This window comes from Narcine bancroftii, unplaced genomic scaffold, assembly GCF_036971445.1.
Source record: "Narcine bancroftii isolate sNarBan1 unplaced genomic scaffold, sNarBan1.hap1 Scaffold_593, whole genome shotgun sequence".
Lineage (NCBI taxonomy): Eukaryota > Metazoa > Chordata > Chondrichthyes > Torpediniformes > Narcinidae > Narcine > Narcine bancroftii.
The window spans coordinates 10,807-27,433 of NW_027212124.1; the positions used below are offsets into that span (position 1 = coordinate 10,807).

Below are 16,627 nucleotides of genomic sequence, written 5' to 3' on the forward strand. Positions count from 1 at the left end.
GTTCGAATCTGGTGCTGTCTGTAAAGAGTTTGTATGTTCTCCCCGAGACTGCGTAGGTTTTTGGCGGGTGCTCCGGTTTCCTTCCATGGTACTGGGGGCTGGAGGTCAATTGGTTGTAGGTCAAATGGCCAGCACAGGCCTGTGGGCCGAAACTGTGCTGTATGTCTAAATTTAAATTTAGTATTAGAATTTATCACCCTTGGAATCAGAGAAAGGGCAGTGGAGGTTCACGTCAAGTCAAATTTATTGTTATCCGATCGAACCAGTCCAACCCGATGAAACAGGTCCTCGGTGCAAAACACGCATACACACAGCCAGGCGTAACACACAGACAGACAGACAATACACACGCAGGGCAAGTATTCATACAGAACACTACAGCACAGAAACAGGCCTCTTTGGCCCTTCTAGTCTGTGCTGAACCATGCTTACTGACCTGCACCCAGTCCATACCCCCTCCAGACCCCTCCCCTCCAGGTACCGTTCCAAATTCTTCTTAAATGTTCAAATTGAGCCCACATTCAGCTGGCAGCTTGTTCCACACCCCCACTGCTCTCTGAATGAAGAAGATCCCCCTCATGCTCCCCCTAAACCTTTCACCCTTAATCCATGTCTTCCGGTTTGTATCTCACCCACCCTCAGTGGAAAAGGCTGACCTGCATTGACTCTGTCCGTCCCCCTCATAATTTTAAACACCTCCATCAAATCTCCCCTCAATCTTTAACATTCCAGGGAATAAAGTCCTAACCTGTTGAACCTTTCCCTGTAACTCAGTCTGGGCAACACCCTAGTAAATCTTCTCTGCCCCCTTATTGATACCTTTCTTGTAGTTCAGTGACCAAAACTGTGTAAATAAATATTGTTTCATGAATACGAGAGTCTCAGATGGTTAACCTGAGCAGTTCCTTTGCCCGTCTTTACATACATTGCTGTAGACCTGGAGTCACAAGTAGGCTGGAATGGGTAACAGAAGAATTTCTTTGCTAGAGGGACTTTCAGGATATCCCTAAAGTCTCCTCACCAGGTATGCAAATGGATAGGACGTGCACATCTCCCTTTTTCTCGGGGAACGTCATTCACTCAGATTCTTCCACTTCTATCCAGGAGGCGGATTTATAATGATCAGCAGACCCTCCGAGGGGCCAATCTCTTTATCATAAGGAGCAGAAATGGGCCATTCAGCCCAACGAGGCTGCCCCACCATCACGAGCTGATCCATTTCCCCATTCGGCCCCATCCGCCCGGCCTTCTCCCCATAACCTTTGATGCCCTGGCTAATCGAGAACCTATCTTAAACACACCCAATGACCTGGCCTCCAAACTCATCCATGGTAGCAAATCCACCTCCCTCTGGCTAAAGAGATTCCTTCGCCTTTAAATGGGTGCCTTTCACTCCTAAAGTTGTGTCCCCTTTGTCCTACCATGGGAAACAACTTTGCCACGTCTACTCTGCCCAGGCCTTTCGATCTTCTAAATGCTTCTCTTGAGACCCCCTTCTTCTTCTGAACATCATGGCATCCCGTTCAAGAGCCATTGAACATTCTTCATCGGCTGATCCCTTCATTCTTGTGAATCTTCTCTGAACCCTCTCTCTCATGCCAGCACATGCTTTCTTAAACGAGGAGCCCACTGGTTGTGGAGCATATTGAGAATGAGGGGGGTGGGATGAAAACACGATGCTGGAGAAACTCTGCAAATCAAACAGTGTACTTTATGGAGCAGAGAATCGTAACCAACGTTTCGGGCTTGCGCCCCCTCATCAAGGCAATCCAGACGCCCACAACTCCTTATCCCTGATGTCTCCCCTAATTTGTTGCAACTCTTCAAATCTCTGGTGAGATCCCCACTTGGAGTATGATGCTCGGTTCTGGTCACCTCATTACAGGAAGGATGTGGTTGGTATGGAGAGGGGGCAGAGGAGATTCACCAGGACGTTGCCTGGATTGGGAAACGAGTCTTGTGAGGCAGACTTTGGAGCGAAGAAGGTTGATAGTAGACTTGATCAAGATTATGAGAGGCCTAGACAGGGTGAACGCCCAAGGGAAGATCAGCAAACAGCAAAGAACGCCTGTACAAAGTTAACCATATAACAATTACAGTTTGGGAACAGGCCATATTGGCCCTTCTAGTTTGCGCTGATTTAAGTGAAACTCCACTAGTCCCACCTACCTGCTCTCTTCCTATTACCCTCCAATCCCCTCACATCCAACTTTCTCTTCAATGACAAAATTTGACCCTACTGTGACCATCTCTTCCAGAAGGTCATTTCACTCAGCCACCCCCCTCTGACTGAAGAAGCTTTCTTTTATGTTACTCCTAAGGGTAGGTTTTTTACACAGAGAGTTTGGGGGGCTGGAATGCCTCGCCGGGGATGGTGGTGGAGCCTGAAATATTAGGGGAATTTAAGAGAGACAGACGCATGGATGAGAGAAAAATAGAGGGTTATGGGGTAGGGAGGGTTTAGTACCTTTTTTTTGGAAGGGAATATATGGGTTGGCATAACATTGAGGGCCGAAGGGCCTGTACTATACTGTAGCAATCTATGTTCTAAACTTTGTACACATGTCCTCTGGTGTTTCCCACCCTGGGAAACAGGCACTGACTGTCTATCCTGTCCAAGCCTCTCAGGGTCTTGCAGACCCCCATTAAGTCTCCTCTCATCCTTCTACACTCCAAAGAAAAAGGTCCCAGCTCTGCTAACCTCGCCCCATAAGACGTTTCCCAATCTAGGCAACATCCTGGTAAATCTCCTCTGCCCCCTCTCCATGGCTTCCACTTCCTTCCGATAATGAGGTGGCCAGAACTGAACACAATGCTCTGAAGTGCAGTTTCACCAGAGACTTGTCAGGTTGCAACGTGAACTCTCGACTCTTGCACTCAGCCCTCCCATTAAAGAATCCCAACTTCTTGTAGCCCTTCTTAACTATCCTATAAACCTGCAGAGCAAACTTGAGGGGTGTATGGATTTGGACTCCCACGGTCCTTCTGTTCACCCATACTCTTAGGTATACCTCCATTAACCCTGTACTCAGCCTTCTTCCAAAATACAAACTGGAGCCCCTGGAGAACGTACAAACTCCTCACAGACAGCGGCAGATTCAAACCCTGGTTGCTCGCGATGTAACAGCATTTGCAATAGCTGCTACGGTAACCATGTTGCAGTCCGTAACGATTTCAGGTATAGGAGGGGACTCTGGGGTTGATTCTGGGCTGCTGGAGAAAATAGGGCAGTGGAATTAGTTTGGAGTTAATGAAGGGCTCCTTGATTCAGAGGGTTTGGAATTGAAACGGTGCGATAGGGAGACAAATAGATGACTTTCGGATCAATACAGAGCGGTTTGGAGAGAACGGTGGCAACGGGATTAATCTGGGTCAGGTTCAAATTTCATTGCCAGACATGACATCCCTGAGATTCTTCTTCTGCGGGCCAGGCAAAAAATTCTCATTACCGGCACTTGTAAACTGTACTCAAGAAAAAGAAATACATACAAAAGAAAGGAATATAACGAAATAAAGTAAATGTAAACAAACTGACAGTGCAAATGCAGAAAATAAATCTTCAGTAATAAATAAAGTGCACAAGTGCGAGTCCTTAAATGAGTCCCTGATTGAGTTTGTTGTTGAGGAGTCCGATGGTGGAGGAGTCCGATGGTTCAGCTGTTCCTGAACCTGGGGGGGGGGTTCAAGTCTTGTGGCCCCGAGTCCTCTTTCCTGATGGCAGCAGCGCGAACAGAGTGTGCGCTAGGTGGTGATCGCTGCTGCCCTCTGATGGCAGTGTCCCCCCCATAGATGTTCTCAATGGCGGGGGAGGGTTTTGCCTGTGGTTGTCCTGGGCTGTGTCCACTACCTTTTGCAGGGATTTACGCTCGAGGGGATTGGTGTCCCCGTACCAGACCATGATGAAGTCGGTCAGCGCCCTTTCCACCGCACCACTGTGGAAATTTTCCAGGGTTTCCTATGTCATGCCCAACCTCCACAAATTCCTGAGGAAGTCAAGACGCTGACGGGCTTTCTTCATGATGCCATTGGTGTGTTGGGTTCAGGAAAGATCCTCCGAGATAGAGACTCCCAAGAGCATCAATTTGCTTCCCCTCTCCACCTTGGATCCCCCAATGATCACTGGATTCTACACCTCTGGGTTTCCCTTCCTAAAGGATGGGGCGGTGGGATTATATTGGGAATGAGGGCTAGTGGGATTCGTTCGCATTGGTTCAATATTGGCTTCCATCATACTTTTCGAGTACTTACTGTTAAACAAAAATCTACTTCCTCCTGCAGTTTGTTCTCTTGCTCAGCATGTTAAACCTCTGTGGTGTGGTTACTGAGCCTCCTGCACTAGGAACGATTTCTTCAAACACTTCCCAACTTTCAACACAACAATTGTACAAGAGTAATGTTTTTATATGGAAGGAGGCGATTTGACTCATCAAATCTGCACTGGCTCCCTTCCGAGCAACTTCAGCGGTGTCACAAAGCAATACTTTTTACCGCGATCCTTCGACTAATTGAAGGCCTTTTGAACGCCCTGGATCCATCACCCCCTGACCAGCAGGGCTTTCCAGATGAACACAGAAGTGCACTTGAAGTCATCCCTACGCCATCGTTACTCTGTGATTGGTAAGGGATTGCTTAAGGTGGCATGTGAGTGGGAAGGGAAGATTGAGAACCACTGCCCTAGACCCAATTGTTACTGAAACATTTTGCTTGAGAAAAATTGTCATTCCCTTTGGAGTTCTGAAACGGTGCACATAACGAGTCAATGAGGGATGATTACAGCAGTGGTTCTCAACCTTTTTCTTTGCACTCACATCCCACTTTAAGCATGACCTATGCCATTGGTGCACGGTGATTAGCAAGGGTATGTGGGTGGAAAGAAAAAAAGTTTGAAAACCACTGTTTTAATTGTCCCTCAACATTCTGTGCACTGTTTCAGAGTTCCAAAGGCCAAAGACAATTTTTCTCAAGCAAAATATTTCAGAAACAATTGGGTCTAGAACAGTGATTCTTAACCTTCCCTTCTCACTCACATCCCAACTTAAGCAATTCCTTACTAATCACAGAGCACTGATGGCCTTGGGATGACTTAAAGTGGGATGTGAGTGGAAAAAGTTGAGAACTACTGTGATAGAGGAACTCAGCTGGTCAAGCAGTGTCCGTTGGGGATGAAGGTATATTGCCGACATTTCGGGACTAAGTCCTTCCTCACGGTGCTGGACGCTGTGAGACCCGCTGAATTCCTCCAGCATTTCTATGTTTTGACAACGATCACAGCCTCCTTTCGAATCTTTTTCCAGATGAGAACCACTCACTAACTTCCCCTCACACCTGACTCCCACCATCCAAAGAAAAGATGTTCCCTCACACCTCCCCACACCACAGGAAATAGGAGCAGGAGTGAACAACTTGCCTTCTTCCCTGACCTGCTCCTCCACTGATAAGATTTTGGCCTCAGCTTCCACAGAAAATTCCCAAGCTTCCCTTGGGGAATGAATTCCTCCTCCGTCCCTTTGGATCCCGTGTCCCAGTTTTCGGGGACTAGTGTGCTGACCAGCTGCGTCATGGTCTGGTACGGGGACCCCAATACCCCCGAGCGTGAAGCTCTGAAAAACATAGTGGACACAGCCCAGGATGTCACGGGCAAAACCCTCCCCCAGCCATTGAGGACATCCATGCCGTCAGAGAGCAGCAGCCATTGTCACCCAGCACACGCTCGGTTCTCGCCGCTGCCACCAGGAAAGAGGTCTCGGTGCCACGAGACTTACACCACCAGGTTCAGGAACAGCTGCTACCCACATCCACCATTGGATTCCTCAATGACAAACTCAATGAGAGGCTGTTTGGCCCATCATGCCAATGGTGACTCAGAAAGCAATCCCATTTCGGCACTCTCCCACATTCCCCTCAATTCAACTCTTTGTCCACACAATTAGATTACTTTCGGATTGATACAGAGCTGTTTGGGGAGAATGTGGCAGTGGGATTAATTTAGGACAGTCAAGTCAAGTCAAGTTTGTGGTCCTCTGATTGCACAAGTACAATCCGACGAAACAGCGTTCTCCAGTCCTCGGTACAAAACACGCAGACACATAACCTGACATAACACATGTACAGACAATGCCCAGGACAAATATATAAATGACTATTGTTCAGTGAAATACTAGAGTCTCAGATGGTTAGTGTGAACAGTTCCCTTGATGCAAATCAATGGGATCTGTAGTCAATCTACACACGTGACATCTCATACAACCCTGAGATTCATTTTCCCGCGGGTGAGACAGAATTCCTAGTTATGGGTAACTAAACTGTACTTAAGAATAAAGAAATGTATACAAAAGGAAATATAAATAAACTGTGTAAATGCAGAAAATAAATATTCAGTAATAAATATTGAGCAAATTAAAAGTCCCTGATTGAGTTTGCCGTTGAGGAGTCTGGTGGTGGTGGGGGGCAGCTATTCCTGAATCTGGTGGTGAGAGTCTTGTGGCCCCGAGACCTCTTTCCCGACGGCAGCAGCGAGAGCAGAGCATGTGCTAGGTGGCGGGGGATCCTTGGTGAGCGCTGCTGCCCTCTGACGGCAGCGTCCCCCCCACCCCATAGATGGTCTCGATGGTGGGGGAGGGTTTTTGCCTGCGATGTCCTGGGCTGTGTCCACTAACTTTTTCACGTGTCTAGTGGAACCACTACCTGTTTCCTGATGCAGCAGCGAGAACAGAGCGCGTTCATGATGTCACATACAGCCTTGAGATTCTTTTTATTTCTATTTTCCTGTGGGTCAGGCAGAATTTCTACTTATCTGTAACTGTAAGCAAGAAAACAACATGGAGACAGAAGAGAGAAATGTGAACAAACTGACTGTGCAAAACAGAGAAAAAAAATGGGCTATTCAGCCCTTCTAGTCTGTGCTGAAACATCATTCTACTAGCCCCAATGACCTGCACCCAATTCTATCAGCCTCTTGACCTTTCTCAACCACGTATCTATCCAATTTATTCTTAATCAATGAACCAAAGACACTGCCTTACTTTTTGTGAACTATTATTTTTATTTTTTATGGTAATGTTGTAATATGAATGTTTGCTCTATGACACGCTGCTGCAAAACATCGAATTTCATGTCTTGTTTGTGACAATAAGTTCTGATTCTGAAACTTAAGAGTAAGCCCACATTCGCCACGGCCGATGGGAGCTCGTTCCACACTCACTGAGTGAAGAACTTGCCCCTAAACTTTTCTAAAGCTGTGTCCTCTCGCATTTATCTCCCCCAATCTAAGTGGAAAGAGCCGACTCGCATCCACTCTGTCCGTACCCCACATAATCTTGTAAACCTCGATCAAACCTCCCCTCATTCTTCTAAACTCCAGGGAATAAAGTCCCAGCCTGTTTAAATTTTCCCTGGAACTCAAGTCCTGAAGACCCGCAACATCTTAGTAAATCTTCTCTGTGCTCTTTGAATCTCACTGATATCCTTCCTGTAATTAGGTGATGAGACCTCACACAATGCTCCAAATTCGGCCCCACCAACATCTTGAAGAACCTCACCATAACACAGTGCTCAACACTTTGATTTATGAGGGCCAAAAGCTTTCTTTTCAGTTATGTATTTTTACCTATAACATCTTGACCTGCTGAGTTTCTCCATCTTTGTGTTTTCACATCGACCGTGGTGACTGTAGATTTTTGTGTTTTACTTCAATGTAGCACACCGAGGTTAGGGGTGGGGGGGAGGGAAAAGGTGCAGGGGGAAGAACAGAAGGCCCTCGGCCGGGAATACAATCCTCATCAGATTCACCAATATGATTTAAAGAAAGACAATGCCATATCATAAGCCAGCTACATATTAGAGCACTGCCTCACAGTCCAGATCCATACCCTTACAATACCCCCTGTACAAAGGTGAAGAATCTGGTCAGAGATGTTCAATCATCAGCTCTTTCACACCACTACCATGAGGTCAAAGGGATGAATGGCCTCTTCCTGAACAACATTATCCTTTGATTGCACAAGGTCAACATTTCAAGGATTAAACGGCCCACAGCCAGCTTGGCGGACGGCCCCAGACCAGAAGCAAATTGGTTGCTTTGAAGACAATGTGCAGGCACGATTACATTCCCAAAATCGCAAGGCAAGCAGAGCCGGGGCTTTTCTCTCTGGCGCAAAGGAGGATGAGAGAGAGCTACGAGGTTATGAACAGTGGACACGCCTGCTTCCCAGGGCAGGATCAGCCAACACCAGGGGACGTCTGTAGAAAGGGAAAGGAGGGAAGTTTAGGGGGAGACATCAGGGCTGCGTTTTCTTTCACCCAGAGAGTTGTGGGGGCCAGGAAAGTATTGGCCAGGTGTGGTGGTGGAGGCTGGAACAATAGGGGGCATTTAAGAGACTCTTTGGCAGGCCCACGGATGAAAGAGAAATGGAGGGTTGTGAGATAGGAGAGACGTCAGGGGTGTTTTTTTTCACACAGAGAGTTGTAGGTGCCGGGAATGTGGTGATGGTGAAGGGTGAGACAATAAGGGGCATTTAAAAGACACTTAGACAGGCATATGAATGCAAGGTGTGAGCTGGGGAAAGATTAGATTGTTGAGTAGGTCAGCATGACATTGAGGGTCGAAGGGCCTGTACTGTTCTATATTCTTAGAGATAATATATAAGCATCTGGAGAGACAGGGTCTGATCAGGAACACTCAACACAGATTTGTGCATGGAAGGTCATGTTTGACCAATCTTGTTGAATTTTCTCAAGAGGTGACTAGGAACATTGATGAGGGTAGAGCAGTGGATGTGGTCTATATGGACTTCAGTAAGGCCTTCGATAAGGTTCCGTATGGACAGTTAGTTAGGAAGGTTCAGCTGCTAAGTATTAACTTTGAGGTGGTCAAATGGATTCAATGGTGGCTTGAAGGGAGATGCCAGAGAGTTGAAGTAGATAACTGTTTGTCAGGCGAGAGGCCAGTGACAAGTGGTGTACCTCAGGGATCTGTATTGGGTCCTTTGCTGTTTGTCATATACATTAATGATCTGGATGACGAGGTGGTAAATTGGATGTAAATATGCAGATGATACTAAAATAGGTGGAATTGTGGATAATGAAGAAGATTTTCAAAGATTGCAGAGGGATTTGGACTGCTTCGAAGAGTGGGCTGAAAGATGGCAGATAGAGTTTAACACTGAGAAGTGTGAAGGGCTTCATTTTGGAAGGAATAATCAAAACAGGACATACGTAGTAAATAGGAGGGCATTGAGGAAGGCAGAGGAGCAGAAAGATCAAGGAATAATGGTTCATTGTTTTCTGAAGGTAGAATCTCATGTGGATTGGGTGGTGAAGAAGGCTTTTAGTATGTTGGCTTTTATAAATCAAAGCATAGAATACAGGAGTTGGGAAGTGATGTTGAGATTGTTCAAGACATTGGCGAGGCCAAATATGGAGTTCTGGTCACCGAATTATAGGAAGGATATCAACAAGATGGAGAGAGTGCAGAGAAGATTTACGAAAATGTTACTTGGGTTACAGCATCTAGATTACAAAGATTAGGCCTTTATTCCTTGGAGTGTAGAAGGCTGAGAGGGGGATAGAAGTATTTAAGATTATGAGGGGGATAGTTTAGAAGTAACACCTCTTCACTCGGGTGGGGGGTGGGGGCTGTGTGGAATGAGCTTCCGGGAGACGTAGTGGTGACAGGGTCCATTTTGTCATTGAAGGAAAAATTAGATAGGTATATAGATGGGAGGGGAATGGAGGGTTATGGGCAGGGTGCAAGTAGGTGGGACTAGAGGAGAGGACTTGGTTGGGTGTGGACTAGAAGGGCCGAGATGGCCTGTTTCCATGCTGTAATGGAAATTATATCTGGCTTAATGCTTCTGTGCACATGACATCTGGTGTAGGGAATCACATGAAGAGAATGTGAGGATAGAGCGGAGGGTGTCTACACTGGCCAGTCGTTAACACCATGCCTTATGTACATTGGCCCTACCTGAACCTTGGCGAGTCCTTCAGGCACTCCTCAAAATCAATGGAGATGGTCATCTTTGCCTGATATCCGTGCAGTGAAGGAATAAATGTCTTCAGGAAGGGCCCGTCAGTGGCCCATTGTCTTCACGAGAGGCTGAAAGCTACGGGTTCTAGCCGAGCGAACGGCTTCTTGCAAGAGGAACAGCAGTGTGGGTGGAGCAGAGCCTTCTGACCACATCCTGGAAACACAGAGCCAACTATGAAAAACATCTCCGAACTGAACGAGGGGAGTAAACTGTGTCACAAAGTGACGGGCTTCCATCAGACAATATCCATCCGTGCGACAGCAGAGAGAAAGGTTTCAGTAATGGTCTCAGTACGGAGTCAATCTCCCTTTACGTTCACTCCCAAGGTAGGGTCAAATTGGTGGATTGTAGAGTGAAGCTCAACATTCTGTCCCAGGGCAGAATCTACCAGTGGGATACAGAGTAAAGCCCCCTGTACATTCACTCTCAGGGTAGGATTTGAATGCCGGAGAAACTCAGCAGGTCGAACAGAGTACTTTACGTAGCAAAGGTAAAGGATGCATCGCCAACATTTTGGGCTTGAGGCCTTCATCGAGGTATGAGCAAAATGCCCGAACAAAATGGTGGGATGGGGGAGGAGCACGGTCCCACTGACAGGAGGTGGATAAGGGAGGGTGTACAGGTGGGTCAGTTTGACCCTGCTGTATTATGTTTTTACTTCAACCATGGGGCCGTGCTTTCCATTAGAATAGTTGGATCTTGAGTAAAGCTCCCTCCACATTTACTCCCAGGGCAGGATTTGAATGGTGTGAGCCAGAGGAAAGCTCCATCTAAACTGTCCCATCACCCACTGCCTGGACAGTGGTAGCAGGGATTAGATACAGAATTTCCTCCATCAAAAGATGTGCAAGTTGGCAGATTTGTTTACATCTGTCAGGTTGATAGGTAGTTAAGAAAGATTATGGGATGTTGGGCTTCATTAATAGAGGAATTGATTTCAGTAGAGAGGTTCTGTTGCAACTACAAATCTCTGGTGAGACCGCACTTGGATTATTGTGTTCAGCTCTAGTTGCCTCATTAAAGGAAGGACGTGGAAGCTAGGGAGAGGGGGCGGAGGAGACTTACCAGGAGCTGGCCTGGATTGGGAAACAAGTCTTATGAGGCAAGGGTAGCAGAGCTGGGACTTTTCTCTTTGGAGCGAAGAAGGATGAGAGGAGACTTGATAGAGGTCTTTGAGGTTCTGAGAGGCAGAGATAAGATATCTCTGATATCTCAGGTTGGAGTAGCGAACACCGGAGGACGTCTGCACAAAGTGAAGAGAGGGAAGTTTAGGGGAGATATCAGGGGTGTTTTTTTTTACACAGAGAGTTGTGTGGGTGCAGAGACTCTAAGACAGGGTCACGAATGAAAGAAAAATGGAGGGATTATGAAGTAGGGAGTTTTTTTGGGGGGTAAGTATGCGTCAGCATAACATCGAGGGCCGAATGGCCTGTACAAGTGTTGTAATGTTCCATGTTCTAAATGGTGACTGTAACTCAATGTTGGTTTGCATGGATAATATGCCTGACAGTTCAAAGGTTCCTTTTGTTATCTTGTAACAAGACGGACCAGCTGCTGGCTCACGAGAACTGGGTATCAGAACCAGGATTCGAGAGGGTGCTGAGGGGGAGGAGGGCACCCCTGGGGCGCTGAAGACTTCATCATCGTGGAGGAGGTTAGGACCTGGTGAAGACGGGAGCTCTAGAGGCGAATCCACGGACACGGTGGGGGGACGACAACTCTCTTTTGCTTCTCCTTCTCTGACCGCAAGGGGCGCCGGCCAATGCTCACAGCGACTCTTGGTTTGCCTTACGGCAGACTAAAGGCAACTTCATGTAATACTACATTCCTGTTTTGTTACATGACAATAAATTATATCTGATCTGAAAAATGTAATATTCATGATGTACTTCAACTTTTACTTGCTGTATGCAAACAGAAAGTCGCCAAGAGCATTGCCTGGCGCCCCTTACAATACGAGAGAAAGAGAAGCAATGGAGAGACCCTTCAGAGACACCGGGAGTCCGTGGATTCGCCTCCAGGCCACTATTGGACCCATTTCTGCTCATTCTGACTCACTGATTTCTTCTGGGATGAGAGAGCCACTGAGTACCTGTCGTGTTTCTTTAAATGTATGGTAACAGCACGGTAGCAGGCTCTTAATGCCCACAAGCTCATGTTGCCCATTTATACCCAAAATGACCTGCAACCCTGGTGGGAGGAAACCGGAGTCTCTGGGGAAATCCCACGCAGACATGGGGAGGATGTAGACTCCCTACAGGCAGTGCGGGATTCGAACCCAACCACCACGTTAACTGTGCCGCACTTCTGAGTCTCTTTAATGTCAAGAAGCTACAAACCCTGGGGCCTCTGTACCCCCTCTGCTACTGGATCCTCATTGGAAAACCAAAAATTAGAAACAACATCTCCTCACTGATCATCAACGCAGGCGCACCCCAAGGGTCCATGCTTAGCCCACTGCTCTACTTGTTATACTCCCACAACTGTGTGACCAGGCACAATTCCAATGCCGTCTACAAGTTTGCCAATGACACCACAGTTGTCGGCAGAATCACAAATGGCGATGAGGAAATGTACAGGAGGGAGCTGGATCAGCTCGTTGAATGGTGCAACGACAACAACCTTGCGCTCAACGACTGCAAAACCAAGGAGATGATTGTAGACTTCAAGAGGGAGTCGGGGGAACATGACCCAGTCCTCATCAAGGGGTCAGTGGTGCAGAGGGTAAAGAACTTCAAATTCCTGGTGGTCAACTTCTCCGAGGATCTTTCCCGAAGCCTCCACGTTGATGCGATCACGAAGAAGGCTCGCCGCGGCTAGACTTTGTGAGGTGTTTGAGGAGATTCGGTTCATCACCAAAAATTCTCGTAAACTCCTACAGGTCGATCACGGGGAGCGTTCTGGCCAGTTGCAACGCTGCCTGGTACGGTGGGCGCCAACTCTCAGGGCAAGAATAAACTCCAGCCGGTTGTTAACTCGGCCTGCGACATCACAGGCACCGGACTCCATGAGGCGGTGTCTTAAAAAAAGCAGCCTCATTCTCAGGGACCCCCATCACCACACAGGCCGTGCCCTCTTAGCTCTGCTCCCATCGGGGAAAAGCTCCAGGAGCCTGAAGATGTGCGCCCAAGGATGGCTTCTTCCCCTCCGCCATCAGATTCCTGAATGATCCATGAACCACAGACTCGGCCTCACTTTTCTGCACTAATATTATTTATTTTGTAAGGTAGTTTATATAAATGTTTGCACAGTGATCCTGCTGCAAAACAACACATTTGGTGCCTTGTTCATGCCAATTAACTTCATTGTGGTCTGGAGTGAGGTATGCATGTGATTAGTTAGTTGTTTACATTGACCAGCAGCCTCCCATTGGACAGGGTTTATGGACTGTTTAGGGCTGAGGTGAATCGAACTGGGTTGCAGGCAGTTCTCTCTCTCATTGTTTCTGGGCAGGTGGGAAGGAAGAGGGTCAGCGATGTTGCTCCTGCTTTCAATACTGCTGTCAGCCGGGGCAGTTTGCCCGTTTCGCTGGGAGGGCCAGGAACTCCAGCGGCTGCCGTGGAACAGGGCTGGAGCTGCCTGGATTCTGGATTCTCCCCCATGGGCGGGTCCCTCCTCCTCCTCGTCCTCGCTGCCTGTCGTGGCTTGGTGTGGGGAGCGCGGGCTGTCGGTGCTGGTCAGGCTGGGGCTCCTCAGGACAGAGCGGCCGGTTCGAGCCGTCGTGCTAATGCTTGGCTGGACCCGCTGCCCCACTGTGTGGGTGGACACTGAGACGAACGTGACTCTCTTTCGCTGTCACCTCTTGGACTGTGACCTCGCTGTGATGGTGAGGGTAACGTGTGTTCTCTATTCAACTGACTCTAATGGTGTGTCTCAACTTTTCCTCTGTAACCTGTTTTGGGACCTGTCCTCAATGTTTACATTTTAAATTTAGATCTGCAGCATGGTAATGGGCCCTTTTGGCCCACGAATCTTTGCTGTTCATTTACACCCAGTTAACCTACAGCCCCGGTTTAAATTTTTAAAGTTAGAATTACAGCATGGTAGCAGACCATTCCAGCTCAAGTCTATACTGCACATGCACAATTTGCACCCAATTAACCTACACCCCTATGTTTGGAAACCGGAGCCCCTGGGGAAAATCCACCCAGACATGGGGAGAATGTTCTGTTAGAGTCCAGAGGACCCCAAAACCCAGCAGCAATAGATATGCACCACGATGAAAGGTTACTTAAACAAAAGTTGCTTTTAATTATCTTTGAACATGGAAATAGAATCAAACTTTAATTTATCTCTATTGACTCACTTAACCCCCTTCTAATGCTAAGCGCACTATAATGGTATGGATTGGATATGCTAATTGGCTTGGGCTGGGCTGGCCCGCCCTCTGATACTCTTACCTGGACTCCTCCCTGGGACCCAGGCCATAAAGATTGGGCCACCTTTCCCTTCCCTAGTTTGGACCACCTTTCCCTTCCCTAGTTTGGACCTGGGCCAGCTCAAGTCTTCTGTGCAATAAAGCCTATTGTTCCCCTTGAGTCTTTGTCCTTGCAATTATTGGGGCAACTGATAGTGCCCAACACGCACGTGGATGTAATGTGTGTGCAAGTTCAGCAAAGTTCTTTGGTTCACAGTCCAATCTCACTGGTTGCAGGCCATTCTTGTACTGTGCACAGAGGTTAACATTAATAAAGTTCACCAGGCTTTGGTGCTTATCAGGTAAATGGTTACCACTCAGAAGGGTTCTTGTTGGTTTTCAGAGAGAGAGAGAGAGAGTTGTTCTTGTTCCAGGACAACTGCAACTCATTCCTTTTTAATCAGCCACTCCAGTGTCTTGCTGATGAAACTTGCCCCCTTCAGGGTTCTCCAGATGATAACCTCTTTCAGGTCACCACAGAGTTTCTCCTATTCCAAGGGAAAGACCGGACAGCCAGTCCTCTCCTTTGATGTCTCTGTCCACATGACCCTCTTACAACAGCAAGTTCTCTTCCAGATAGCAGTGGCTCCCACATACTCTTTCATCTGTTGCCATTTGCAAACAACAATCAATTAGTGAAGTATCTTGAGCACTCTTCAAAAGCTCTTGTAAAAGCTCTGGAGCCAAATGGTATACCATGGGGCCGAGCTCCAGTATTTTAAATGAGATCTGTTTTCAAGTGTTTGTACGTGACCTACTCTAACAAACCTTTCCCAATTTAACTCCCAAAAACATATCCACATACTCTGTCACATACCTCGCTGTTCAAAAACGTGTAGGATTATTGGGTGGCACTGGCTTGTGGGCCAGATAGGTCTGTTAAGGTGCTGCAAGTCTAAATTTAAACAAATTAAAATAAATATTTAAGGGGCTGGGTCAGCATTGCTCTAACTGTGCTGCCCAATCTGAATATCTTTCAGGTGTTTGTGGACCAGCTCCGCTACTCTACCCACTTGTACCTGGTGCCACAGGACGTTGGATCAGCCGTTGAGGAATCTAGAGTGGCGATTGCTTCCATCGAATGCCATGACCCCAGGTAATCTTTTATTTCCCCTCCTCCCCGTACACTCAGTCCTGGTTGTCAAATAGAGACTGGAGAGTTGTCGGCAATTGTCTTGCAGAAAGGTGAATGTTGACTGGCAAATGGGGCTCCCTCGAATCCCATTGATCCCCCTCCGGACTAAAGGAGGGCTGGTCCAGTCCTCCCTGCGCCTGATGAATGGTAAGATCTAAATGTTAGCTTCTGTTCGAGGATTTGTGGGGAAGGTTTAACCCCCGGTGTTGAACTGTGGCCATTTCTCCCAGCTGACTGGACCGCGGAGCGCACCTCCAAAATTTACCGGTGGGGTGACTTCATCCACGTCGAGGTGTCTGTGACCATCAGCTACACACCTAGGAGTGTCTACGTTGACAGATGTGAGGCAATACCAAGCCTGGTCCAAGACTTTGCTCCCAGATATCACCTCATCAGCTTCAATGGGTAAGGATCTTCTCTTCCACTGTCAGACTCAACAACAAACTCAATCTGGGACTCCTTTAAGGACTCTTACTTTTGCAATTTATTGAATTTAAAAAAAATATTGTTAGTTAATTTAGAGATTTAGGAAGAGAGGATCCAAGAAGAGAAATGAGAAAATTTTCCAACAGAATTAGATCCAGAGATATCCATATTGCTCAGTCTTCACTGTTATTCTAATACATAATAACCAAAACGTAAGGGTTTGTATATTGACTGCCCAATAATAAAACCTAAAGTTTGATAAAGCTAAACCTCCATTCTTAAGTTTTTGTAAATGGATGTTATTTAGGCGGGGATGTTTATTCTTTGACATACGATTGAGTCAAGGGAATCAAAAAAATCTTTATTCACTTGCTCATTGATCTTAATCATTTCTTGATGCTTTGACCTTGAAGCTTTTAATACTTATAAATGAATGGTTTAATATCGATTCTGTCTGGGGGGGTCAGATTTTTAATCTTCTCCTGTTGTGTTGTGGTGAAGGCCACTTCCTGCACAATAGAGGGATGTACAACTGGTTCTTATCAGTATTTAATTTTTTCCCCAAGGGGCTTTTGCAGTTTTTCTTATTCATTTCTGCTTGATGTCAAATGTAATTGAAGG

At 47.0% G+C, this 16,627-nt stretch overlaps 1 protein-coding gene across 2 annotated transcripts; it reads left to right on the plus strand.

Moving 5' to 3' along the window:
* Positions 1–9,917: 9,917 nt before the first annotated feature.
* LOC138751009 (zona pellucida sperm-binding protein 3-like) lies at positions 9,918–16,275 on the plus strand. 2 transcript variants are annotated; one of them, XM_069913112.1, is made up of 4 exons: positions 9,918–10,354; positions 15,426–15,541; positions 15,627–15,727; positions 15,811–16,275. In XM_069913112.1, exons 1-4 carry the CDS (start codon positions 10,202–10,204, stop codon positions 15,987–15,989), a joined length of 549 nt encoding a protein of 182 aa, XP_069769213.1. In that variant the 5' UTR covers positions 9,918–10,201; the 3' UTR covers positions 15,990–16,275. The 2 variants fall into 2 exon arrangements, with proteins under 2 accessions (XP_069769213.1, XP_069769212.1); XM_069913111.1 differs by lacking the exon at positions 9,918–10,354 and adding an exon at positions 13,394–13,854.
* Positions 16,276–16,627: the final 352 nt, after the last annotated feature.